Consider the following 27,754-nt stretch of genomic DNA (forward strand, 5'->3'; position numbering starts at 1 on the left):
TATGATGTTTGGTTGAATCCTCCAATGCAGAATCTGCAAATATGGGTGGTCAACTATGGGACTTGAGCGTCCGTGGATTTTAGTATCTGCCACGGGCCCTGGAACCAATCCCCCATGGATACCAAGGGAAGACTGTAGTTACCAAAAGCCACAGAACTACATTATAGTGGAGCTGTATTGTTCCATTTAACATATACTAAGAGTTTTTCATGTTTGGGTGACAGACGCTTTGGAAGGTGATGTAAATCTTTGAGACCATGGAACTACTTCACTACTGTCTAGAGAAGTCTATACTAGTTGGGTAATGTTTCGGATTCCTTCATAGACATACAACTGCATCCTTGGGCCCCTTCCCATCCAGCCCCCTTCCCAGTAGTACATTTTAGAGCTTATGTATAAGGAAAATGAGTCTCTAGCTTCTCCTCTGACTAAAGGAAGCCAAATATAGCCAGTATAGTCACTATTCACTCTATTTCAGGGAGTGAATTGAAAATGAAAATAAGTGCTTTATTCCATTGCTGTGTTCTGAACTTTCCATAAATTAGTGATGGAAAATCTTAATACACAGTTAACCATACTTTGTATTTAATACTAACTGAACTTAATACATCTTGCAAGGATTCCCTTTCTTACTCTACATTTGGAATGTCGAAGTGAACTAGACACTGAGTAATTCCAGATGAGAATGTTTCTGAAAGTAAACTACTACTTCATGGGGTAAATCCGTTCTTATTTTTATGGAAACCTCCTTTCCTGGTAAGTGTCTTGTAAGTGATCTTTTTTTAAAGATTTATTAAAGCTCTTTTTTACTTTCTTGGTTGCAGATTCATTTTAACTTTAACATTTGGTTAAACTCCATGAGCCTGCAGTGGTAAAATCTGAGCAACCGGTTTTGCCAGTTCACTGCTCCTACCTGTGGATGTCCCCTCTGTGGATGCACCATGGCTGATAAGTTTAACCCAAACTTAAACTTTATAAATATGTGTACTAGGTCCATGTAGTAGACAAAGCATTGTCTTCCTTAATAACAGGATGGCTTTTTCCTTTTACCACCCTAATCTGACTTTATTAAGATGATTTAAGTTCTATCCTTTTCTCTAAAAAAGGAGAAAATGAATGTATTTTGCTCTTTATTTTAGTTGGCTTTTCTAGAGGCTTTTTAATTTGACCAAGCAAAGTAGCTTCCTTTTTCTTGAACATTTTTTTAAGGTAGCCTTGCTTTCATTGGTCATTCTTTAGAAAGATACATATTACAAGAACTAAGAGCCAGTCTACATTTCCAAGAGACAGAGGATGAAATTGCTTATTACATGTTTAAATTAACTATTAGCAATGAATTTAATGTACCTTAGCAGTTTAGAATACTACTTTAGAAAATTAATAGTTTTCATTGAAAACTATTCTGAATAGTTTAAAATATTAATATATTACACTCTAGGCATCTATGAAGTTTATTCATTCTCTTTTCAACTGTGGCTATGTTTTAACTTCAGCAGGATTTAGAGATGAAATATCACATGGCTGATACCAGATAACTATTTAAATCTCATGTAAAGAATTTATTTAAACATAATAATGGCATTTCTACATTAATTTTAATAATCTCTTCCCAAATTATAGCTCTTATTCCCTTAGTATGACAGCTGTGAGGAGTTTAGGAAGTAAAATTACCCCTAATCTGACAGGTCAGATGAAGTAGGTTGATGGAAGAGAAAATGTATTTTTGAATGCATTTGGAGTTTGCAGCGATCCAAATGCATGGAAAAGCAATGGTAATTTTAGGGAAAATGAAGAACAGGATAATTTTTAAAATTATCGTTTAACACCTAACAAAGTATCTTACCATTTATTTTGTGTTTGTTAAATAAATAGAATTTTACTTTCTTTGTAAAATTTGGAAGTAATTTCAAGTTTTAATTACTTAAACATTTGATAAGCCATCTATAGATAATACAGAAAATTTAAAACAAGGTAAATACATTATACAAGTGATTACTATATATTACTTTAGCTTCTGTCATCACTCCTCAACACCCCCTTCAATATATGGTAAATTAGGTCCTAAGGCCAATGTAAAGACCTTGTTATAGAAAATGTCCTTATATACAATTCATCTCTATGATTTAAGTGAAATAAACTGTAGCTTTTTGGGGGGGTAGATTAGCTAAGAGGTAGTTAACTCACTCTTCCAATTTTGACCTTTCATGTAATCACATTCTCTATTCTTTAGTGATTTACAAATTGTCTTAACAGCTAAAGTAATCTCAGGTCTTTGTTGGTAATTTTGATTATATCAGCATTAAAGAAATACAACAACCATTAGAAGTTGTTAACTCAAGATAGGAAAAAACAAAATTATTGGGGAAAGTAAAGAAAGACTCCATTCTAAAGAATTAAGATCAATTTTGCTTTGTTTTGGACCATAAAATTCTAGAATATGTAATTCACCTTTCATCTTTCTTTTGGAAAAGGGACTAGATCAGAGGGAAGAGTAATGGACAAGGATATAAATGTGGTATCATGAATTGGTTGGAACTGCATGCTTAGATGATTTTGGTTGCTTTTCTGCAAATTTTCTTGTTACGTGAACAATTCCAAATTCCAAAAATCTCTGGAAATCGAAAGTTTTTTCATGTTTGACATCAAAACTCATTTGGCAGCCAAACCTGACCTCCCTGATAGGCTATATATAGTGTATTTATCACACTTAGTACTAAATTAATATATTTTGCTACAAAAATGTTAATGTATTTGATTACAGGTGTTGCCCAAACTGTATTGGTGTTTGAGTCATAATACTTTATGAAATCTGAAAAATTCCAAATTCTGAAACATCTGACCCCAAGAGTTCCAGATAAGGGATTGTGAGCTTTATTAACTTGCTATAAGTAAAGTCCAAAGTGACTATAGAGGACAGATTTTGGATGGAATGCTAGTGTATTGAGGGAAGTTCTACAGGTAGACCCTGAGGAAAAGGAGTATGGTGATTTTCCCTGCCAATTATCATTCCACCAGCATTTGGAACTAGGAAGTATTTAAAGAAAAATTTATTCTGACATTGGTTAAAACAGTAAGAAAAACTATTCAGGGATGTTGCAATAGGGGGCAAGAATATTGCAACAGGGGAGAGAGATGGGGCGCACCTCCAAATACAGTGAAGACAGCTGGGAATTTTTAGTTATTGCGCAGAGTTGGGGCAGGGAGGTGGATAGAAAATTACTAAGAGGAGACATCAGGGGTAGGGAGATGCTTGCTATGCTGATTTAACAGGATTCTTGCTCAAGACAGGCAGGGTGATCAGATTCTGAGGGTGGGGGATTTCTCTAAACTGACTCAGCAGGATTTTTACTAAAACTGGACTAAGCAGGCTGAAGACAGGGCCTAAGATGAGCTCTAGTCAGAAAGAGGACTCAGAAGAACATGGCTAAAGTTTGGTTGAGGAGTCTTTATCAGAAGCTACGCACAGTCCCTGTGCATACTGTTTACCGCCTGTATTTCTATTATAGAAATTGATATCCTGAAGGACATTGCTGTAATGAAAACAAAATGTGTAGCGCTGGTTTACCATTCATATAACAAGCAAGTGGGGCATGTATTTCGGGTAACATTTTGTCACCTTCTGATTTAACAGCTGTAGGGGTAGCAGCTGGAAAAGCCAGAATGTGAAATAAATTGGCTGTTCCCTTATGCTTTTTAGCAAGGTATCACAAGAAGGAGCTTTCCAGTTTCCAAGCAGAGATGGAAGGAAATAGAGAAAGATCATTATATTAGCTACCTCACATGATTAGAAAAGCTAATTGTTTCTGTACCCTGAAAGCAGAAAAAAATTCAAAATGGTTTTATTTTTGAGGTATGGGAGGTGGAAGGGGAAGCCCAGTTAAAACTTTTCTGCCAAGTGTTAAGCCAAACAAAAGGACCCAGCCCTGCAGTGATACTTGGGTGTTGCATTCCCAGTGCAGTCTTATTTTCAGTTGACTTCAAAGTAGCCTTTATTAGAGGGGCAGAAACCTATGAGGAAGGAAAAGGAAAAAGCATACCTTGAGAATTTGTTCTAGAAAAGAGCTTGATTGTGGTTCCTAGCATATGCAACTGAAGCATATAGACAGCAAGGCTGTTTTTGAGGGAATTGTACTGCCAAAGAAACGTGAGCTTGGCCTTCCAATGATGGGCACCAAAATCACATCAGCAAGAAGTGGACTGTTTCTGCAACTCCCATAATAAATGGAACACTCCCAAACTTTAGAGTTACAGGAGGGTCGGGGTGTGGGTAAATAAGGAATAACTTTCCAGACAGGGGAAGCCATGGAGAGCAATAAGGGAAGTCCTTTGCCAGAGATTAGAATCAGGGTCAAATCAAGGAACTTTATCCACTATCAGGGACAGAATCTTCACAGGGTCTCTCTCCTAGTATTCCACAATTGCTTTGAATTGATGTTTCCCTTTATTCCATATTCCAAATTGAGAGTTGTTATTTGGGTATCCTATCCCCACTACACCATTACAAATGGGCAGAGCAAATAGTCTGTCACTAGTTTAGTGGTTGTCAGACTATTGGAAGCCACATCTACAACTGACAGACCTTGATAGAGACCCTGGATTTTGAGCTGAATCAGTAACTGGAAAAGGAGAGGTTAAGTATGTTCTGTATATGGGAAAAAGGCTGGGCAAAGATACTTAACAGCAAGAGAAGGGGGCTGTGGCTGATGCTTCTAGGTACCACCAATATCCATTTCCACAGTAAATTTATAGCTGGAATATGGCTTCCAGCTAGGAATGACATTTCTCAGCAATTCTTGCATCTAGGTGTAACTAAATCCCGACCCACTGGAATGTGAGAAGACATATGAGCCATTTCCAGGCAGGCCCAGCCCATAAAACCCTGCATATATGCACCATGCACTTTTTCTGCAAATTATAATGGTGATAATTAGTGACTTGGAAGCCATGTTTGAAAATGGCAGAGCCATCCTTAGCTCACAAAGCCTACTGGTTTACCGTGCGTAATTACCTCAGAACCATTAGTTGGATGAGAAACATTAAAAAAATTTTTTTAATTGAAGTATAGTCAATTTACAATGTTGTGTTAATTTCTGGTATATAGCATAGTGATTCATTTATACTTACATATACATAGAGAGATTCCTTTCCATATTTTTTCATTATAGGCCATTGCAAGATACTGAATATAGTTCCCTGTGCTATACAGTAGGATCTTGTTTATCTACTTTATATATGGTAGTATCTCCAAATCCAGAACTTCCAGTTTATCCCTCCCCACCCCCTTTCTCCCCTGGTAGCCGTAGCTTGTTTTCTATGTCTGTGAGTCTGTATTCTATATTATTTTATATTTTTTTATCTCTGTGTCTCATTGCGAGAGCTTAGCCTAACTTAAAAAATGCAACCACCATTACTTTGGCAATCTTGGATCCTTTGAATTCTTTGCTTTTATTTTTTGAATTAATATATAATATCCTATATTTGTTTTAATAAAAAATAGTATTCCCTTAAACATCTAGCAACTGGTACTTAAAAATAAGATACGTTACTTATCTTGTGGCTTTGAACAACCCTGAATACACCACTGCAGCCAGTTACTTTGGCAACTATATCAAAACACACACAATTTTTGAAACACCCTTTTTATTAAACAGCAAAGCATAACTGCAACACAATTTTAAATGTTTGAAAATTAGGTCACAAAGGGATGCAAAATGTTTGCGTATGACTATTATATATTCATACAGCTAAAGTCATCAAATCTTATACCAATACAAACATAAGATTACTTCATGATTAGCCTAAATTTAGTAACCATAAGCTATATTAGTGGATCTCTTTTCCTGTGTAACACTTTAACATTACTCGTGATACTCATTTCCTTACCAAATGGAATCTACAAACTAAATTTAAAAAAACTGTTAAATGACTAAAACTTTGCAAACCAGCAGCTGGGTTTACAGAAGATTCTAAGTAGTGAGATAAAATACTGAGAAAGCGTCAATTAATATACATGTAAAACTCTCCCATTTTATTCATGATTTTGATACTAACACACTCTTAAGGGATTTTGCAAAGTTGATCTGCTGGGTACTACAAATAAACCTGAAAACAAACTTTGTTCTCTTCCAGGTCTTGTTTACATAATGTTAGCCAAACAGTCCATTTTCTTATATATTCCCAAATCTAATCTGTGCCAGAGATTAACACAAATCTGAAGTAGAAACATTTGGAATCCGTTACAATCTTTTCACACCCTTTTTCTATTTTTCCTCAAATTTTAAAATTTCAAACACACACACAACCAGAGCACATCTTTTCAGAAAACCAAGTGGGTAGCTCTGTGCAAGGGAAGTCTTTAACAACAAATCTTCCCCATTTGACAATTCAAAGAAAAATCTTCATTTTTATAGCCTCCGTTTTCATTGATTAAAGAGAAACAACTATCCTATCTTACTCCTAAATACAACAAATAAGCCCTAACTGAGAAAGTATCTTATTTTGGTTAAGCTTACAGTTAGAGTTCAGATTACTCCCTATATGATTAACTATAGAAATTACTTTTTACAAATGTGAAACCAATTTTTTCCTTGGGGAAGGAAAATGAGAAGAAAGCAAACGGAGAAGAGGCACACAATGGTGGACAGGGTACATAAAGCTGTGCACTCAGTACATGATTTTGGTCACTTTTTCACAACACGGTGGTTATTTTCTTGTATCTCTAACTATGCCTATAATAAAGTCAGTGCTAAACCTGTAAGTCAAAGCAAATTTGATAAAACATTCATTTTCAAGTTTCATAAATATATGCATTTCTAATTATAAAGTCTCTACAGCACATTTGCACGTTTTCATAGACTAACATAATACACAAACTCATGGGAGTTTTCTGTTATGCTCTTAATTTTGCTTAGATCTGACATTATCTTCATAAATACTCAGTGAAGCCACAAACAAAAGTATTATAACGTCTGGAATCTATCCAAGTTTTAAAGAAAAAAATGATCAGCAGCAATTCCATAAAACATAAGGGATAATCCCTTACTTTCTTTTGCTTTTTGTGTCAGTTGTTTGAAAAACACTAGAAGCTGACATGAGGTTTTCTATATATTGTCCAAGAACTTGGTTTTCTGATTTTAGCTTCAGATTTTCTTCCTTAACTGCATCTACTCTTGCAGAGAGATCTATATTAAAAATAAAAAAGCGTATTATCAATAAAATGATGGCAATGATGCCACATTATAAAGTGCTTATTAAGATTCATTCTTAAAAGAAATACCACAGTCCTTAAATTTTCTGCTTTTAAATTCAGGCTAATTTAGAAGTTAAACAAAGTGAACTGAGTACCAATCAATAGTCAAAATTCCTACAAAGAGATGTCACATTAGATTAAATGTTATTCTTTGTAAACAGCATTTTTGTTAAGTAGTTAATTCTTAAAATGGTTATTTTTAAAAATACAGTTTTAAAAATGTGAATTTTGGTCCATATCTTACCATCATAAAACCATAATGTCTTTACAGAAATGTTTAAGAAAATGTAGTAGGTGAACATAACTGAATTCACATACTGGATATAGGCAGTCAGTTTCCAACTGATCATTATGTATTTTCACATTAGCAAGAAATTCAAAATAGCAGTTCTTGATGATAAAAAAGATATTACCTCCATTCAGTAAGGACTGGCTGCCTTCTAAGAGTCATTCAGTAAGTATTAAGTGCCTGTAACAGGCACTGGTCTAGAGGCAATAGTAACAAAAAAGAAAGGTCCCTGCCCTTTCAGAGTTTACATTTAATGTGCATGTGGGCACAGGTGCATTAATGGGGCTCAGGGCGTGTAAGGGATCAGGAGAAAAAACAAGAAAGGTAAGGGTCATAGGAAGCAAAAGGAAAGCTGTTCTTTTATATAGTATAGTCAGGGATAGCTATTTTGATTAAGGAAATTTCACCAGAGATCTAAAGGAAGTGAGGGAATGAGCCATACTGACATGCAAATGATCAAGGGAAAAGATTCAAGCACAGGGAACAGCAACTGCCAAGACTCTGAGTTAGAGGCTTAATGAAAGAATAGCAAGGAGGTTGGAGTGTCTGAGGCAGGATGTATGAGTCAGAGAGTGTGACGAGTCTGAAAGTAAAAGGAAAGTAAGAGACTTCTACAGAGTAACCTGGCTTTCATTAACTGTGAAACGGGAAGCTACTGGAGTGACATGATCTGTTCAATCTGATTTCAAAAACAAACAAAGCAAACCACAATCCCTTAATTTCCTTAAAAACCAAAGTATATTTCAGTGGTAGAATTAATTTTATGCGAGACATTCAGAAAATGAAAAAACTCAGATCAATTCCCTTTTCATTTTTGAGGCTAATGTGCTATTCTTACTTTCATATAAGCTTTATTAAAGTGGACTTAGTATAACAGTGAGGGGACTTAAAAGGGCTCTCATATTAGGTCAGACCTTAAAGAGGGAAGCATAAGAACACTGACTTTCTTATTGAAACATCTCTGTTCTTTAAACTGACCAAACAAAGCTACTGGCAGGAGGGGAAAAAAACTATTGAAGTAGACTTTGAAGTTTATACTTTTAAAAACTGTGCACAGTAAAACACAAAATTTAGCAACATAAATGCTTACAATTTCAATTACCTGGATGTTAGTCAAGAAAACTACAAAATACAAGCTAACCTTCAAGTGTGTGTTGGAGTTCCAACACTTGATTAATAAGTCGTGTTTTTTCCTCCAGTTCCACCTGATTTTCAGCATCAACTGCTGTAATAAAAAGGTTCAGATTTACTATTAATTAACATTAGCTACCATTTGCGTAGTATAGCACTTAAAAATCTGTAAAATGTTTTATATTCATTATCTTATTAGACTTATACAAGAGCCCTATGAAGTAAAAGGTTATATCCCACATTGCAGATAAGGACACCAAGGTGAAGGCAAAATGTTTTGCCAACATCTCACAGTTAAGGAATGGAAGTTGCCTTATATCCTTTCTAGAACTATATGGGATTATAAATAGGTAAATTGCACAAGATCCAAGCCTTCTAAATATTGCTTCTCTGTTCTTTCCATTGCTTAATAAAGCAGTGTATGTTCCACAAAACCAGGAACATACAGAAAGGAAAACAAAGAACATACCATCCATGTCAGCATTCATCATCTTGGGCCTTGGATACAAAATTCTTGATAAATGGTCTGCAATAAGAAAGTCAGAAACACAGGCATACATAGCAATGAAATATAAGCTTGTTTTTCAAAAGAAAATTAAATGACCCAGTTGGACCCTTTTCGCATACTTTACTGTGTCTAAGAATAAAATACTCAGTGGGTAAATAAGCAAAGAATATGTACAAATAGTTTACAAAGAGAAGTATTCAGTAAACAAGAGGAAATGTTGATTTTCTTGGTAATCAAAGAAATGCATAGAAAATACCACTGTATATTTCTCAAAATATTTCTCTAAAAGAAGATAATGGTCAATGCTAGAAAAATTATGGAAAAGCAAACACAAAATATTGGATACAAATTATAAACATGTAATCTTTTTGGAAGGCAGTGCAGTAATAAACAAGATTCATAAAAACATTTAAATATTTTTTACAAAGCAATTTTACTCTTGGAAATGTAGCCCAAGGAAAATTATGAAGGAAAAAATTATATCCATAAAAATCTTTACTTCAACCTTATTTATAACCCAGTAAATTGGAAACAACAAACTGTCCATTCGGAGTCTGGTTAATTGTAGTTGCCATTTCTAATAGAGTGGCTACTAAAAATAATTATGATGACTATAATAACACTAATGTAAATTATTTGAAATATAAGCATGGATAAAGAGAATACAGCAAAATGAAAAAATCTAACATCATTATGTGATGGTAGCAAGGAAGACAGCTCTTAAAATAGTCTTCATTATTAAAGCATTGTTTTATATATAGCAATTAATACTTTTTAAACATAAAATTCTAAAGAAAAATACTAGGTATCTGAAACACTAATATGGATTAAATGAAAACACGTCCATTGTCACCTCCTGGTTATGGTTAAAACAGATTAATTAGGATATAAATAAGTAAATAAATATTAACATTTTGTTTCTATAAAAGGCTCCAAAATATTAGAGCACAAAATTCTTGTGAAACATGTCCTGCTCTATAGCTAACATTCATTCACATGCAATGTGCTCAAAATTTATAAATAATGCTACCAGATTATTACTGAAAACAGATTTGTTAACCAATCTAATCTACTCACTGAAGCAACTTAGACCTGTCAGTTTTGTTACTCTTTCAACAAGTATTTATTGAACATCTACTATATCCAAGGCATTGTTATGCCTCCAAATGCTGAACAGTAGAACCCAAACCTATTGAACAAAAACGTCTACTACTAGAACTATAATCACAATCAAAACAGTGATCAGTGTGTACTACCTCACAGTTTCAGTTAATATAACTGTGTGACACTTCAGATACTAGTGTGAACATGGGAACAGAATGCTCTGTACACAGGTATAAACTACATCTTGGTGAAGATATCAGTCTAAAAAAGAAAGATATTAAACTTCCTTTACACATAGCATTATTAAAGAATTACTAGCTACAAACAGTATAAAAATAACGCTTAATAAATCTACCTCAAGTATTCTGGCATCTTTCCACTGATCCAGCATAAGCACTGCTCTCCCTCATATCTTTTTCACATGGTTTTAATTCTCAGGTTCTTTGTACTTCAGAGAAAGCTTTAAGTAGGTAGGTAGGTAGATGGGTGGATGGATGGATAGAAAGAAAGGAAAGAAAGAAAGGAAGATATAGATGCAGAGTTGACCGCTGAACAGCACAGGTTTGAACTAGAATTTTTTTCAGTAAGTACTACTACAGTACTACACGACCTGCAGTTAGTTCAGTCTGCAGTTGTGGACTGCGCATATGTAAGGCCAACTGTAAAGTTATATGTGGATTTTCAGCTATGCAAAGAGTCGGAGCTCCTAACCCCCTTGTTGTTCAAGGGTCAACTGTGTAAATATGTGTGTACATATACACACACACATCTACATAAATCCAAATACACTGATTATGAAAATTTTTTCAGAAGTTCTTCAACCCTGTGTAGTATTTGAAAACTACACTTCAAAAATTCCTCTGCATTCAAATAATGTATCTTTATAATTGAAGAGGAAGAGTGTTAGCAGTGAAAACTTTATTTGGCACTTCCCCAAGAGAAGAGCATTTTCATACCCCTTCAACTACTGATCTGGCTAAAGTCTGGGAAGAATAAGAGGTAACAACCAAAAGCAAAAGTAAGTGATCTTGGGAATACTCAGCAACAGTAGACTTCAACTTGGCTATTTACTCTGCTACATAACACAGGTATCCCCCATTTTTTGAAAGTTCACTTTATGCCACTTCATTTGTATGAAAGACCTACATGAGTACCTGTTTTTGCTAAACAAAAGTCTGAAGCAGATTTTCGCTTTCATGAAAAATGGCAAAAAGCAAAAATAGCATTCGGTGTTTGTTTTGCAGCAAGCTATAATAGAGGCAGCGTTCACTCTGAGCAGTGAGAGTGATACCACCAAGCTCCTTCCCTGAAAACACACAGCATCTCAGCATCAAGCCACCATAGCTTTGAACTGTGTCTGTAAGCTCCTGTGCTTTTATCTCTATTTTGTGCATCTGTTCACAAGATATGTCTTAAGATAATTGCTTCTTCACTTTACACCAATTGGCTTATAAAAGGTTTCACAGAAACACTTTCAGATAGTGGGGTAAGCCTATATATTAAATGCTTCAAATTTCTATTTATACAGTGTTTTGAAGACTACAGAGAAAACAATTTTCATGACAGCTAAGAAGGGTTATATAATATTCAAGCTAAAGCAACAGAAAACGACAAAATCTATGCACTTGATTTTGAAATTAGATCGAGTATAGGGATGGGTTATACTTCTTTTGCCTGTGTTTTAGCTAACACTAAAATTGAACCAAAAAGTCTTCTACAAAAGTGAAGTGTTCCATATTAACCAATATAGTAGGTAAGGAAAGAGAAGCCAGTTTCTGAAGTTTTGGCCACATATAACCAGAACAATAGACAATTTATGCATGGCTTATCAACAGTTTGAATTCATCTGAAAAAAATAAAAGGAAAAAATACCCACAGTAAAACAGGGTGAAGGGGGCTTATTAGAGGAAAAATTACTCTTAGAAAAATACATTCAAGGTTGGGGTGGAAGAGCATGGTGCGAGGACAGTGCTATAGGATACACCACGCAACCCAAGAGAGGACTACTCACACATAGTTACACACATAAGATTACACGCTGATGGTTGAACAGTGCAAAACCTGCCTAACTAGCATGGCAGCCCTGTGCAAAAGGGCAATACCCTTCACTAAAGTAGACCCGAGCACTACCAGCTGCCTCTGCACAACAATGATAAAAGACAATTTTTTCCTGTTGTGGTGTGATAAAATAGACTGACCTGAAAATGCTGCTCTTGAATATATTCTAAGAGTTTCAGGAAATTTAGAGTAATAAACTGGTTTATTTTATATATGTGATCAAAAGGTTTGTTGAGCTCTTTACGTCAAAATATTTGAGCCACGGATTTTACTTTCTTCAAAATAGGATCAATCTTCATACTCTGCAATGCCTACGTTAGCACAGTACTATGTCAGAACGTGCACTCCATGTAAGATTGAATTTTTCAACTATAAAATTTTTTCTCAAACTACAGTTGCTATCAAACCACTTCTACGTCATATGTGCTCTTAAGAGTTCATTTTCAACTCCTGCTCCTACACATAAAAGCAAATATGACATAAAAAGAGAGAGAATCCAGACCAAAATATCTCAAGTGTGGGAACACTGAAATAAACTTAGGATGCTAAGATTGATCTATTTATCCAAAATCGGCCTGAGTTCTGAAATAGATATGGTTGTCTGATATTCTTCAACTCTGACCAAAGCTGAGGTCAGATATCATAAAACTTTTCTCAAAAATCAGTCAATTTTGGCAACTATCTTCTTCATCTAGCCTTGGTCAGTGGAAGAGAATCTAGACTTACTTTGATAATTTAAGTCCAAGAAGCAGAAGAATGGAGACAGCAAGGATCAGGAAGTGTGGCACACACCCAACTGATCAGAGATTATCATTTGTATTACCAAATACACATCCACCTACTTTGCTAGTACCCCCAGCAGTACCACAACATCCTTCTTCAGAAGACGCAGTTTAGCACAGTGATTAAGAACATGGATTTAGATTACCTGGATTCAAACCCTAGCTCTGCTGTTTATAAGCTCTAGAATTTTAGGTAAGGTTAGTTAACATCTTTGCCTCAGTTTCCTCATCTGTAAAGTGAGGATAGTAATAGTACATACCTTATAGTTTTGTTGTGAGAATTTTACGAGCTGATATCCATAATGTGCTTGCAACAGTACACAGGTGTTTTATAGTATTAGCTATTATCTTCTCTACTTTTTAGCTGTAATTAAGGTCATAAGAATTTTAGAAAAATCACCTAGTCTAACTGCTTCAATTTTACAAATAAACCAAGGCCACGATGATAATGGCTTACCCAAGATCAGAGTCAAGACTGAGATTTTGAGACTTTTCCCTGATACCCATCCAATCTCAACCACCCAACTTTTCTGCATCTAATACTAATTTTCATCATCTGTCATCTACCTATTAGTGAACTAGTAAGACTACTAAAATAATACCACTATGCATTAATATACTAAATGCTTTGCATACATTATTAGTTTATCAAATCAACAGGACATTACAACTTACAAATGGAGACGCTGTATCTCAGACAGGTTATGTATTTTGCCTTAGATTTCACAGGCAAAGTTTGTACCAAGAATTTGAACTCAGGTCTACCTATAAAATCCCTACTTTTTCCATTATGCAATGGAAGATACTTTAATATGATCCTAATCTAAGTTTGTCAAACATTTTGCAACCCCTGATACCAAATTCCTTTGATATTTCTACTATCTAAGCAACTGAAGGTAAACTTCATTCCCTTCAAGCCGCATCAAACTTCAACATGGTTTGTTCAGGTTCCTCAAATTCTGACTTGTCCTGGTTAGATAAATCCCAGTTTAAATTCCATAAGATTAAGAAATGTTTGGCCAAACAAGAATTTGATCAGAAACTAGATCCCCAGAGTGGCTAGCTATATTGAGTTTAATCAATGGGTTCGTACAGGCACAGAATATATAGGCATATCTTTGGAACCTCAGGTAGATACAGTGTTGAGAACATAGCACCACATCTGTTCTTAATATTACGTCATAGTACTGGAATCAATACGTTGAACAGCAAAAGTCCTGCCTTTCAGGAATGTGTCCTCTTTCTCCTTTCTAATCCTAACCCTGAAAATTGTCCAGGAGGAACTCTGAGATATGCCCATTGAAGAAACTGACCCGGACTGCTTTCAGCGCCTGGAAAGATGTCGCCAGCCCTTGTTTTACCGCTCACTCGCTTCCCCCCCACCCCCGCCTCGGCGTCCTCTCCCCGCATCTCCGAGTTCTCGGCAAAGCAGCCACGGGCGAGTCCAGGCGTGCCAGGGCCCATCCCACCCGAAAGCCCCTCCCGCAGCCCCATTTCAGGGCGGGCAGCTGGACTGAGGCCTTCGGCTCAGGTGCTGCGGGGTGAAGGCGGCAGGAGGTCCTGCCAGGGACCGCGGACGACCTTCCCCAAAGGAACCTCTGGGCCAATGAAGAGAAGATGAGAAAAAGAGGTTGCGCAGGGGTTCTGCAGAGAGCCAGGCCTCAGCCGCCCACCAAATGCCCAGGCCCGGGGACGCTCTTCCCCGGTCCACGAAGCGCTGGGCCGCGTCCAGCCCGCCCCTCCCTCCCGGCTTTCGGCGGTACCGAGGCCACAACTCCAGTCGCCGGGAGCCAGGCCCTCCGCGGCCCATGACTCCCCTCACCTGCCGTTTCAGACGCCGGCAGGGGGAGGGAACAGGAGGACGCCTCAAGCCCCGACTCTTGGACCAACGGGCACCGGCAGCCCCGTCCTCTCCGCCCACAGAGCGTGCGCCGAGATGGGAGTCCCGCCCCGTCCCGCCCGCCGCCAGCCAATCACCACTCAAGAAGGCACGCATGCGCATTAGCTGCCCTATGTCCCAATCGTCCTATCTCAAGCCCCGGGATCCACCTTTTGCCATAACAAAAGGAAACTGGCATCCAATCAGGATTGAGGCCGTTGTGGGCGGTTCCGGGAAGAGCAACAGCGAATGACAGTTCAGAAGCTAAATTAAGCGCGGGAAAGCCAGTCCGCGAGAAGCAGCTCTTCAGTCTCAGGAGGACCCTGAAAATGGAGTCAGAAATCCAGTCTGGAAAATTCTGACGGCTGACAGGAAGGAGGTTGGTAAAACTGAACGCTGAACGAGAAACAAATTCAAGAAAAGGGCATGTGTGGACGTAATAACAGGGAATGTACAGTGGTTCTTCAATTCTGAAAGCAGACTTTTCCCTATTTTTAATTTCCCAAATTGGAAAACCCGTAAGTGTACCTCTAAGGAAGTATACCTCTCCGCATCTTCCCCAAACTAATAAAATCCATAGTGCTCCTGACCATTTCATAATATTTTAGAATTGAGAAAATACCTTAATACTACTTCAGTATATAGTGCTTTTGTTCACTTTAACCCGTTCGTTCCTCACAGCAACCCACAGAAAGAGGCTTAAAAGTAAATTAATGTCCTGCTCGAGGCCATAGGCACAGTGTGAAATGCTATGTGTCAGGCTTTGGGATGTAATGTAATCTTGCTTGATATCTTTCACAGTTACCTAGCACTTTACACAAAGCAGCATCCTGTTTGTTTTTAATATTTGTTATTGTTTTGGCTTTGGCACACTCTCCCAAGTTGTAGAGGTGAGCCCTATGTCTCTGTTTCTTGACTTTTTACTTCTAGCAGTTTCCTGACATAGGGTCTTACTTCTTTTAAGGAATATTTTTAAAACTTTGTTTCAGTGTTTGAGAACTACATATTTGGAGCTAAATTACACAGTATGAGGACATTTACTAGACAGTAGTGCAGGAGCTAAATAAATGGAAAATAAGAGCCAACATAAATCTAATAGTGTCAAAAAGAGAGACTAGAGAGAATGGGTGTGAGCAGGATTCAAAGAGTAATAGCCAAGAATTTGTCAGGGTTTTAGGACATTTGAATTAGCTTCAAGAAGCACTTATTCTTGAGCAGGATTAGAATAAGGAATTCCATAAAGGGACACATGGTGAAGCTGCAGAATACCAAAGACTAGAAGTATTAAAAAGCAGCTTTTTTTCCTAGAAGGTTTGGGGTGGGTTTTTTCTTTTAGTTTTAAATAGAGTAAAATACACATAAAAGATCTGCCACTTAAACTGTTTTAAAGTGTACAGTTCAGTAGTGTTAAATATATTCTCATTGTTGTGCAACCAGTCCCCAGAACTCTTTTCATCTTGCAAAACTGAAACTCTTTCCCCATTAGACAACTCCCAGTTCACCTCTACTAACAGTCCCTGGCAACCACCACTCTTTGTCTCTATCAATTTGACTATTTTAGGTACCTCGTTTAAGTAGAATCATACATATTTGTCTTTTGTGGCTAACGTATTTCACTGTGCATAACATCCTCAAAGTTTATACATGTTGTAGCATGTATCAGAATTTCTTCTTTTTTTTAAAGGCTGAGTGTTATTCCATTATATGACATACCACAGTTTAGCCATTCAGCATTCAGTGGACACTTGAGTTGCTTTTTGCTTTTTGCTATTATGACTGCTGCTATAAACATGGTCTGTGCAAATATCTCTTGGAGACTCTGCTTTCAGTTCTTTTGGGTATGTATCCAGAAGTGGAATTGCTAGATCATACGGTAATTCTATTTTAAAAAGCAACTTTTAAAAATGTGATATTAACACAAAAATAGACAAAAAGAAAGTTAGAGAGAAGCTGTACCTGGAAGTTGGTATACAATAAGGGTGTCTGGTAAGAAAGAAATGTTGGTGAGGTTGTGGGACAGAATTGTTATTCATTATTCTTGGGAGTAAAACTGGTACAATAACTTTGTTAATAGAAACTTTGTTTCTATAGAAAAGACAAATCATGGTGGTTTTAGTTAAGTTAGCTATTTATATAAAAATATGAAATTAGATCCTCATCTCACACCACAAGTAAAATTAAACTCCAAATGAAGTAAATGTGAAGTGTGAAAAACAAAACTAAACTTCTAGGGAAAAAAAAAACAGATGTCTTTGTGACATCACCATGGGGAAGAATTTGTTAAATCAGACAAAACAGTGCCATTCATTAAGGAAAAGATTTTAAATTTTGATTATTTTATACACAGAAGAGTTCTAAGTTTTATAAACAGAAGAGAAGACAGTTTAAATCAGGTTAAAAACAATGTACAGACTGGGAGAATATAGTAAAGCTCTGAGAATATAAGGAATTCTGAGAAAGATAAAAGTTCAAATAACATAAATAGGCAACTCACAGAGGAGGAAAAATGGCCAGACAGATTTCTTTACTGTTTACCTTCACTAGTGATCAGAGGAATTGATATTAAAACAAGATAAAGGAGCCAGTTCATTAAGAAGATGCAGAATCCTAACAGTGCTACCAAATGGCACTGAAGCAAAAACTGATGGAACTGAGATAAAAAAAAAAACTAGCCCACAACTCTAGTTGGAAAGTTCATCACTCCCCTCACTGTAATTTGTAACACAAGTATACAGAAAATCTGTAAGGATACAAAACCCAGGTCCCTTGCTTGCCTTCACATGAGAATCACCTGGGAATCTCCTAATAACGCCAAAGAACAGGCTACATCCCAGACTTATTAAATCACAATCTCTAGGGTGGGATACTGGCATTAATATTTTTGGAAAATACAAAGATAATTTCAACAGAGTACAGGCAAATGTGGAAACTATTGATAGAGAAGATCTGTATGGAAAGTTCTATCAACATATTTGACCTATTTGACATTTATAGAAAATTCCACCCAATAGCTGGAGGACATGGCTTCTTTTCAAGTGCACATGGAATGTTCACCAAAGTGGACCATATTCTATCATAAAACAGCATCATCAAATTTTAAATGATCGAAGTCATAAGAAAATATTTTCTCTGCCCACAAAGGAATTAAACTAGAATTCAATAACAAAAAGATATTTGTAAAACCCAGGTAGTTGGAAGTTAAATTACATGCTTCTAAACAAACTATGGGTCACAAGAGAAATTAGAAAATATTTTAAATTAACTTAAAATGTTAACATGTCAAAATTTGTGGGATGCAATAGAAGCAATGCTTACAGAAATTTCTTTACCATTAATTGCTTATATGAGAAAACAAAATAAGAATCTACATGTTCACTTTAAGAAATTAGGAAAAGAAGAACAAATTAACTCAAAGCAAGCAAATGAAAGGAAATAATATAATATAGAGCAAAAATTAATTATACTGAAAAGCTTTAAAACAATAGAAAAAATCAATGACATCAAAAGGTGCTTTTTTGTCTTTTGTTTTTTTAAGGAACAATAAAATTAAAGGCTCTAGGCAGGCTTGTCTAGGAAAAAAAATAAAAGACACCGTAAAATACAGGTAGCAAGAATGAAAGAGGGGACATCTTTAGAGAATCTGTAGACATTAAAAGGCAATTAGGGAATATTATGAACAACCTTAGCCAATAAATTTGAAAATTTAGATGAAATGAACAAATCCCTTGAAAGAAAAAAAATTAAAAATTCGCTCAAGAAGACTAGATGTTACGAATAGCTCTATATCTATTTTAAAATGTCATTACTAGATTACCTTTCCCACAAAGAATGCTCCAGATCTGAATGATTTCACTGGTAAATTCTTCCGTATATTTTAAGAAATTTTATCAGTTCTCCACAAACTCTTCAGAAAATAAAACAGGAAAGAACACTTTCCAACTCATTTTGAGAACAGCATTACCCTGATGCCAAAACTAGACAAAGACATTAAAAAACATAAAACTGAACATAGATACAAACGTCCTTAATAAATTACTAGGAAATCAAATCTAACATTTGCCCCTAGGCAGAGAGCCTGGGCCTTTGTGATTCTGGCCCCAGGAGTTTCATTTCTTCAGGGATTATGTTCTCAAGCTGATTCTAAAATTTGTATGGAAATACAAAGGATCTACACTGGAGATGTTCTATAATATCTTGATTGGTGGGGTGGTTACACAGTGTATCCAATTGCCAAAAGTCATCTCCTGTAACTTAAAATGTGTGTATTTCATTATGTATTATTTTTCCTCAGTAAAACTGTTTTTTTTCCTTTAATGAGAAGACTACCCAGGATTTCTTTAAGATTTGCAATATGCTAGGTAAGCTACATGTGATATTTTACTCAGTCCTCTAACAATCCAGTGATCTAGGTATTATCAATTGCATCTTACAGACGAGGAAATCAAGGCTCAAAGAGTGTCTTGTTCCATAGCAGATAGCTAGTGACAGACTGAATTTAAACCTATCTTTTTTACCTGGGAAATGAGTATCATAATACCTACTTTATTTAATTGTTATTAGGATTGTTAGAATTAAATGAAAATAAAGCACTGCAAAGACTTTAAAAATTGACTTGGAACTGCAGCCCAAAGAAAGTGGGTTAGAACCTGCATCCTCAACCTAACCAACTGAAGTTCCTACTAAAACAAAATCGACATTCTTCATAGGGCTTAAACAAGACCCAGGGACCCCTAATGTAATAGTCGAAATGTCCAGGATCCCAACCACAGTTTTTCAGCTTATGAAGAATCACGAACATCTCAATTCATATGAGAATAACAATCAACACAGCAACTCTGAGATGTCACAAATGTTGAAATTGTATGGAAAAGATTTTAAGCAGATATTTTAAAATACTTGAACAAGCAATTATGAAAAATCCTGAAACAGAAGTTATAATTGAAAGTAGAAGCAACATAATAGAGGCTATAAATAAGAACCAAATGGAAATTTTATAACTAAAAAATAAAAGAACTGAAATTTAAAACTGTCTGCAAAGACTCAACAGCAGAATGGCAAGGAAAGGGGAATTAGTTAACTTGAGGATACCTCAGTAGAAATTATCCAATCTTCCAACACGGAAAAAAAATATGGTAGAAATGGAATAAAAAAAAGTAAACTCAGGAGGAAGGGATAACAAAAAAGATCTAGCATTTGTGTCATCAGAATCCCAGAAGGAAAGGAAAAAGAGTATGGTACTGAAAAATATTTGAAGAATTAATGGTTTTTCAAATTTGGCAAAAGACAGTTTCCTAAGGGGAAAGGGTGATTAGGAAAATAATGTCTAAAAAGCTCTGAAGGTGGAGCATAATGGAAGACTGTTGAGAAATGCTGATCTGGACTCTGGGCACCAATGTCGCTAACATCACACAGAGAACTAAGCAGATAGCATTTACTGTCTGATGACAAAAGAATGCACCACTACCTATAAAGGTCTTTCAGAAAAACAGCAACAACAACAGAAAGCAGCCTGACCTGATCACGCCCATAAACTAGCAATTTAACAGGAAATAGAGAGGACTGAGAAATATGTTAAATCTACCATCTGGATAAAATTAGCAAAATCTGACAACAGAACAAAACAACACCAGGACAAGAACAAACAACAACAAAAGTAAAGCCCCTTTCTTTCCCAAATAAAGTGCACTGGGCATAAAAAGGATGGAAAGAAGATCTATAGATTAAAAGACACAAAATGTATTTTTAAAAACAGATCAAAAGAACCTATGGCTTATTTTGGATGCACCCTTGAATGATAAAACTACCTTTAAAATGCAAGAAAATGATTGCCATTAAGTAGGATATGGTAATTTTAGAGCATTCACCTTTTTAAAAATTCAGAATCAAACATGTATCTTGCTAGAGAATTTAAACTTTAAAGAAAATCTTTAGACAAACTATCTGAAAAAGATAACATACAAAAAGGTAACCATAACATTAAAAGCAACATATTATTCACAAAATTTTGCAAATTGGATGAACAGTGTTGCTGATAATTAAGATGTGTCCTTGAATAGAAAAAAATTCTTGAAATGGCAAAAAGGTGACAAGAAAGGACAATAAACCCAAGTGAATATTGAAAGGGAGCAGAAACTTTGGCACACTCGGCATGAAGTGAACATTCAGTAAACTGTTTATTTACTTTATACAGTATTCCATATTTGCATTACATTTTTCAATAAAAAATGGTTTAAAAATAGCCACAAAAATTCCCTTCTTCTGAATAAGGAAAACATACTAGTACAAATAGGAAACACTGAAATTGCATAGAAATATTTGATTATAAAATGGACATTCATGTGCTCTGGAATGTGCATATATTAATATTATAAACCATCTAAATAAAAGCACAAATTTAAATATTCATCATAGAGAATGGAAAACTCCAAATTGAACACCATTGTTACAAGGCAAAGTAGTCTATGAGGAAGAAATGATAAATAATAGCGAACTTCCAAGATCATTTTGATGTTCTAGTCTGACATTCTCTCATCAAGAAATAAAAACTTTGAGCTTGTTTTCAGTAATTAGAGGGTTCTAAACATACTGTGGATATTTTAAAGTGAAATATGCTAACTGGAGACATTTTGATAACTTTCAAGTGTAACCAGGTGCATTCTCTCATACTTCCATGCTCATTAATTTGCAAAATATGTTTCGTCTCATTCCTAAAAAAGAACTCACTTTTTCCTTTTTACTTATTTTTTTTCCCTTGAAAGGTTATTGAATTCATTGGAGAGTGAATATTGTCCTGAATTTGGTGAGTGAAGAATATATTCTGCCTGTTGAAACTTGATTTCAAAACTAGACTCAATAGTATACTACACTGCTATTTGGTGAATTAAGTTGTGCCTGTTTACTTTTCTAAAGATTACAGTTTTTTGATAATAACTAATCATTGGCTAATTTGAGCAGAATCATTTTCATTCGTTTGTTCAATAGACAAAATGTAAGAAATTACTAGTGTATTTTTAGTGTTTCTCAAATGAAAACTCAGAAGGATTTCCAGGTCTCCATGGAATCAAGCTTTGAAGATTTTGACAAAATTGAAAATAATGAAGAATGACTCTGCAGGGTCTTGATGCTTATTTTTCTCTAGACAAAGTATTGTCTTAATCGATGTTCCTCAAAGATTGGTGCTTATACCTCTGGTTGAACATTATGAGCTTTTAAAAATAGTTATACATTTTATCATAATAAAAATATGAATAATACAGCTAATGCTCAGTTTGCAGATGTTGTTGCTTAGAACAAGAAGCTAAGTTCAAAAGTAACGTTAAGTGAATGGTTAACTTAATGTGGCAAAAAAAAATTGCAATATTGATACGCAGATGAGTGGTTTGGAAACCCTGGTCTGTCAGCAGTGCAACAAGCATTGGTTTGAAGAAGAGGGAACCTGGGTTCCAGTTCTGGCTTAATGTATATGTGTTCATTTACTTCTTCATTTCCTAGTTCAAAAGTTTCATGTAGTGTTCATTATGAGCTATATACTGTAGAGGATCCAAAGATTTGATATTGACCGTAAGGCTGAGGGGGATGAATTACCATACACCCTTGTGTCTTTAGATGAGGGACTGGCATGAAGTTAATTCTGCTTCTCTAATATTCTATAAAATGACATTGAGGAATTTACCAAGTAACACTACCAGTGAGTTAGACTGGATGGTTCCCTTTGATGGTTTGGTTGTGTCAGACAGTCCAGTCCTTAGTACTGTGCCTGCCTTAAGATCTGAAAGGTTTCCTGAGTGAGTTATCTCTAAGCCCCTCCACTCGAACCTTTTTGATTTTGAGTTTCTGTGATTCTCTATACATGAATCTACCACTGTCAGTCATTTCAGCTGAGTACATGTTCTACTGAATTTTTATAAAATAATCTGCTTTAAAATCAAGACTAATCACTGGGCTCTGAGAACGTAAAAGGTGTTCTGTTTTAGTAAGACAGCATGATTCTTTGAAGGGCGTAGGAGTCAGGGTCACAGGGAAACTAATGTTTTATAAAAGGCTGCACATGAGTTGCTAGCAAGGTGCTAAAATGCTTGGTTCCTAATGGATTTTCTTACTTTCAGTACACAGACATAATCCTCATAGTTTTGTGTTTCCCCGGTAACTGTTTATACTAATAATCACCTTGAGCGAGTTCTGTCAGGCTGTGTCAGAATCTGGGATTTTACACAACTTACAAGCTTATAAGTTAGCTTGATTTCACAGGTGCTGGGAGGAGACATGAGATGCCCGGGTCAGAGTCTATTACTCACAGCTCACAGCAGTGTGAGCTTCATGATGATTTGCTTCTGTTCCCCATCTCCCCCGAGTCCCCCAGGTAGGTGTCTGCACACACAGTGGGTTATTGTACAGGGAGGGAAGCTGAGCTCAGGGAATCTATTGTTTTTACAGCAAGTGGAAGCAAGTTCACTCTTCTACCAGGGGGAGAGGAATGACCTCATCCCATATAGTTGCTCTTTGCAAACACACCCTAAGAAATGGCCTGAATAAAGGCCAGGCAGGACCTTGTGCTCTTGGCACACCAGAGACACTCGGGGCCCTGGCAGACACCTCTCCTAGGAACCTCTAACCTCTTTAGTTCTGTGACAAATTCCTACTTTCCCTCCTTCCTTATACAGTAATCTCAAGGGAATTACTGCAGAATGTCTCATAAAGTGTTGGTGGGCTGCCTATCAGTCAGAAAGGAGGAGAACTACACTGGCTGGCATTGAAGAAGCATTAGTAGAAGTCAACAGCATAATAGTAAATACAGTTTTAAATAAATCAAGTCCTATTTTGTAGCTCTCCCCCTACCCTTTCTTTTTCACTGTTTTACCAAACTTTGCAACAATCAGAAGAAAGGACAAGCCTGTCTGTAGTTCAGTTTTGTTTTTGTTTTGAATATAGTTCCCTGTGCTATACAGCAAATCCTTGTTGTTTATCTATTTTATATATATATATATAATATTTTATGTATTATATATATATTATATATACACATATATACTTTGTATCTGCTAATCCCAAACTCCTAATTTATCCCTCCCCCCTTTCCCCTTTGGTAACCACAAGCTTGTTTTCTATGTCTGTGAGTCTGTTTCTGTTTTGTAAGTTGATTTGTATTATTTTTATAGGTTCCATATAAAAATGATATATGATATTTGTCTTTCTCTGTTGGACTTACTGCACTTAATATGATAAACTCTAGGTCTATCCATGTTGCTGCAGATGGCATTATTTCATTCTTTTTGTGGCTGAGTAATATTCCATTATGTATATACCACATCTTCTTTATCCAGTCATCTGTTGATGCACATTTAGATTTTTTCCATGTCTTGGCTGTTGTAAATAGTGCTGCTATGAACATTGGGGTTCATGTTTTGTTTTTTTTTTATTTAGACCTTTTGTCTTTTCTGGATGTATGCCCAAGAGTGGGATTGCTGGGTCACATGGTAACTCTATTTTTAGTTTTTTAAGGAACCTCCATAGTGTTTTCCACAGTGGCTTCACCAATATACATTTCCACCAACAGGGAAGGAAGGTTCCCTTTTCTCTACACCCTCTCCAGCATTTATTATTTGTAGACTTTTTGATAATGGCCATTCTGACTGGTGTGAAGTGATACCTCATTGTAGTTTTGATTTGCGTTTCTCTAATAGTGATGTTGAGCATCTTTTCATGTTGTGGTTTGTTTTAAAACAAGTGCTTAAGATTAATAATTGCCAGAATAGTTAGTAACACTCATCATAGCAAAAGTAGATCAAGTCTTCCCCAACTTGAAGCAGAGATCTGACCAGACTCCGTTTCTTCTTCTTCTCTAGTGAAGGCAGAAAACAAAAGAATACCTTGCTGCTAAGGGATAGGGTCTTGCCTGTTATGCTCAGAAACAGACTTTGTGTCTGGTCTAAAGGCTGATGATAACTAATTTAAAATCCCCCTTAAAGCTGTAGAATAACTATCTCTTCAAGGTATGGAAAGAGCCTAGAACCCCTTGCTATTCATCCTTGATGGTAGAATTGTGAGTTTTTCCATTTGCTAGGTTTTCTTTATGTACTGCATGAAGCAAAATATAAGAAAATGTAGTTTTCATTTTGGGAGAAAATTGATATGCCCTTCAGAGGCCTCCTGGAGTCTCTCTGTCTCATGGAAGTTTCTTAAGCGACCTCTACAGATCTTTATGTTTCAGGGCAATAATGTCCCTTAGAGCATTGTTTCTCTCATTTAAAGATATTAGGCATTATTTTTTTTTTCTAACAAGCATCATTGGCCACAACCCAACTCAGCATTTTAACATCTTCTCACACGTATCTCTGTGGTTCAGTTTTGGATTTGATGTAAAAGGCATCTAGTCAACTCTTAACTTCACCTCAGAAAAGTGTCATCAGCTTTAAAAAGTCACTGGCTTTACCGTGCTGCAGGTGACCACCTGCGCTCGAAATGGGACTTATATTGCTTGTCCTAACGGTCTCTGGGGGAGATGCGGGAAGAAATTCTGAGGGAAAGTTGCCTGGCATGGTGGTCTGTAAGTACTAAGAGCATCTGGCTAGAAACCCTCCTCTGCCCGATTTCTTAGATTCCTCGAGGGCACCAGCTGGTCTCCTTCATTAATGTGGCGCCATCGCCAGCACACTGGCTACATGTGAGCCCATAAATATTGGTTGAATGAATGAATGAATGAATGAACGTTCTTCTCTAGATCCTTACTTTTCCTGCCTCTTAAAAAGGAGACATGTCTGTGCTGCCTCAGAGGGTGACACAGTGTTTCCACAATGCCTTTTCACCTCAGAGCTCATGTATCTTTCTGTCAGATTTTCTCACTGCCCCTTAACGCATCCCAGTGAGAGGGCAGAAAAGCCAGAGAATTAATTTTCCTTTTGGTTCTGGTCGTGGCCCTTCACACTTACAGAACCCTAGGCACATGTGAAACATCATCTACAGTGATAACCGATGTCACCCCATCATGACATACGTCAGGAGATACTCTGAATACACTAAAAGACACCATGAACGTCATTTAGGGGCCATGGATAAGGAACTTTACGGCATTTATTCTCTTTGAGATGGTACACTAGTGACCTCTAGTGGCAAAATTGATTCAAGATAAGTTTCTGTTTCACCATAAAAAAATTGTCTTTATTATTTTCAGTCCTTAGGTTTTCCCTTCATTTAGTAACATTTTCTACTTGTAGAATAACCTTAGTTATGCACAGTGATTTGTAGCTGCTCATATCCAAACTTTATTTTTTTAATTTTTTGTGGTTTTTTTCAAACTTTATTTTTGCATTTTATAGAATCACAGGACTTTTGAGCTGAAAGAGCTCTCAAAAGAATTTGTTAGTTTTATCTCATTCTGTGTGGAAAATGAGACCCAGAGAAATAAAGTGACTTGCCTGAAGTCTCGCTTCATGCATAGGAGTAAAAGTCTAATGAGTCTGAGGCTTTTCTAACCAGAGGACTGCAGCCTAGCTGACATCTGGCTGCAAGGGCAGCAGGAATTCTCAAGGCAGAACCGCCCAGCTACACCCCCTTGAATCTCTGAGCCACAAAATAGTGAGCAAATAAAGTGAGTGTTGCCTTACAACACTAAGTTTGGGGGTATGTTACACAGCGATAATAATCAGAACAAAGAATTTATTTAGGAAGTTTCTCTGCTTCTATGAAAAATACTGAATGAAAAATACAAAATAATGTACACCTATCAGGTATGAGTAAAATCTGTTAATCTTCTGTTAACAGTCAAAAATATCAGCTGTAATAAATCAAAGAGCTCTCAGTCCAAATGAATACATATTCTAATTGAGAGAAATATAAGTTCTTCCATTAGACTACAGATATTAGAGATATGTACGTTTTGAAATGAGGGACCCAAAAGAGGAAATGTGTTCTACATCCTGTAAAAATCAAATGAGTCAATCTCAATCAAAAAGCATAGTTTGAACTCCTCATGTGTTGGTCACTTAAGAGAATACAGAGGTCTCGGAGGGTTCACAATCTAGCTGGTAAGACACATAGCGTCCACGTTAGAACACCGATAAAGCAGGACGGCACTAAGTGTGATAGAGCTTTGGAGAGAGTTGGGCTATATTAGGAACACATGTGGGGGTGAGGACGTGACAAATAGACTTTCTGACTAGTGTACTTGCTATTCTCCCAGCAGTAATATTTATGAGAGTGGCAGCGTTTCTCTCTTAGTTTCTCCTGTATCACCAATACTCGGCCTATCACGGGGATGCAGTGTGAGCATATTGAAGAAATGGCTGAATGATACATGTTTGGAAATAGTAGGAAGTCAGTTGGATATTTAGAGTTTGAACCAGAAAGAATTAATAAATTAAAGAGTGAATGAATGAATCAGCTGAGAAGAACATGGAAAGCCAAATAGGAATTTGATACACTGGATTCCTAAGGTAGTGAGGGACATGTTTTCTGGAAAGATTTGTGTAGAGCTAGTATCCATTTGTAGGAAGAAGCCACAGCGGGTGAAGGTGGGACATAAATAACAATAGTAATAGCTAACATTTATTGAGTTCTAACTATTTGTAAGGTGCTGTACTGAGCACTTAACATAAAATATCTCATTCAGTCCTCACCATAATCCTATAAGGCAGGTAGTATGATTATCTTTATTTTGCTCATGAGAAAACTGATATTCCTAGAGGCTAAATTCTATGACTGTACAAAGTCATAAGACTATAGAAGACTGTTACAAAATTCAGTCATGAGTGGTAGAGGC

The 27,754-nt window shown here is 36.3% G+C and overlaps 1 protein-coding gene and 1 long non-coding RNA gene across 5 annotated transcripts in view; one reads left to right on the plus strand and one right to left on the minus strand.

Moving 5' to 3' along the window:
* Nucleotides 1-5,623: 5,623 nt before the first annotated feature.
* The window catches only part of SCOC (short coiled-coil protein), a 36,843-nt gene continuing 14,712 nt past the window's right edge, over nucleotides 5,624-27,754 (minus strand). The window contains exons 1-4 of one of the 3 annotated variants that reach the window (XM_064494088.1): nucleotides 14,885-14,912; nucleotides 9,139-9,195; nucleotides 8,680-8,763; nucleotides 5,624-7,181 (exon numbers count right to left, since the gene is read on the minus strand). In XM_064494088.1, the coding sequence (XP_064350158.1) occupies nucleotides 7,039-7,181; nucleotides 8,680-8,763; nucleotides 9,139-9,160 (249 nt within the window). In that variant the 5' untranslated portion in view covers nucleotides 9,161-9,195; nucleotides 14,885-14,912 and the 3' untranslated portion in view covers nucleotides 5,624-7,038. Of the gene's footprint in view, nucleotides 7,182-8,679; nucleotides 8,764-9,138; nucleotides 9,196-13,381; nucleotides 13,483-14,884; nucleotides 14,913-27,754 lie in introns of those variants that run through there. The other 2 variants (XM_064494058.1, XM_064494033.1) reach the window with 2 other exon arrangements.
* LOC135322917 (uncharacterized) overlaps nucleotides 15,186-27,754 on the plus strand; it is a 162,578-nt gene continuing 150,009 nt past the window's right edge. For both annotated transcript variants that reach the window (XR_010384003.1, XR_010383998.1), the window contains exons 1-2: nucleotides 15,186-15,379; nucleotides 21,759-21,799. This is a non-coding gene — a long non-coding RNA (uncharacterized LOC135322917). The remainder of the gene's footprint in view (nucleotides 15,380-21,758; nucleotides 21,800-27,754) is intronic.

The sequence above is a fragment of the Camelus dromedarius genome, chromosome 1, assembly GCF_036321535.1.
Source record: "Camelus dromedarius isolate mCamDro1 chromosome 1, mCamDro1.pat, whole genome shotgun sequence".
Lineage (NCBI taxonomy): Eukaryota > Metazoa > Chordata > Mammalia > Artiodactyla > Camelidae > Camelus > Camelus dromedarius.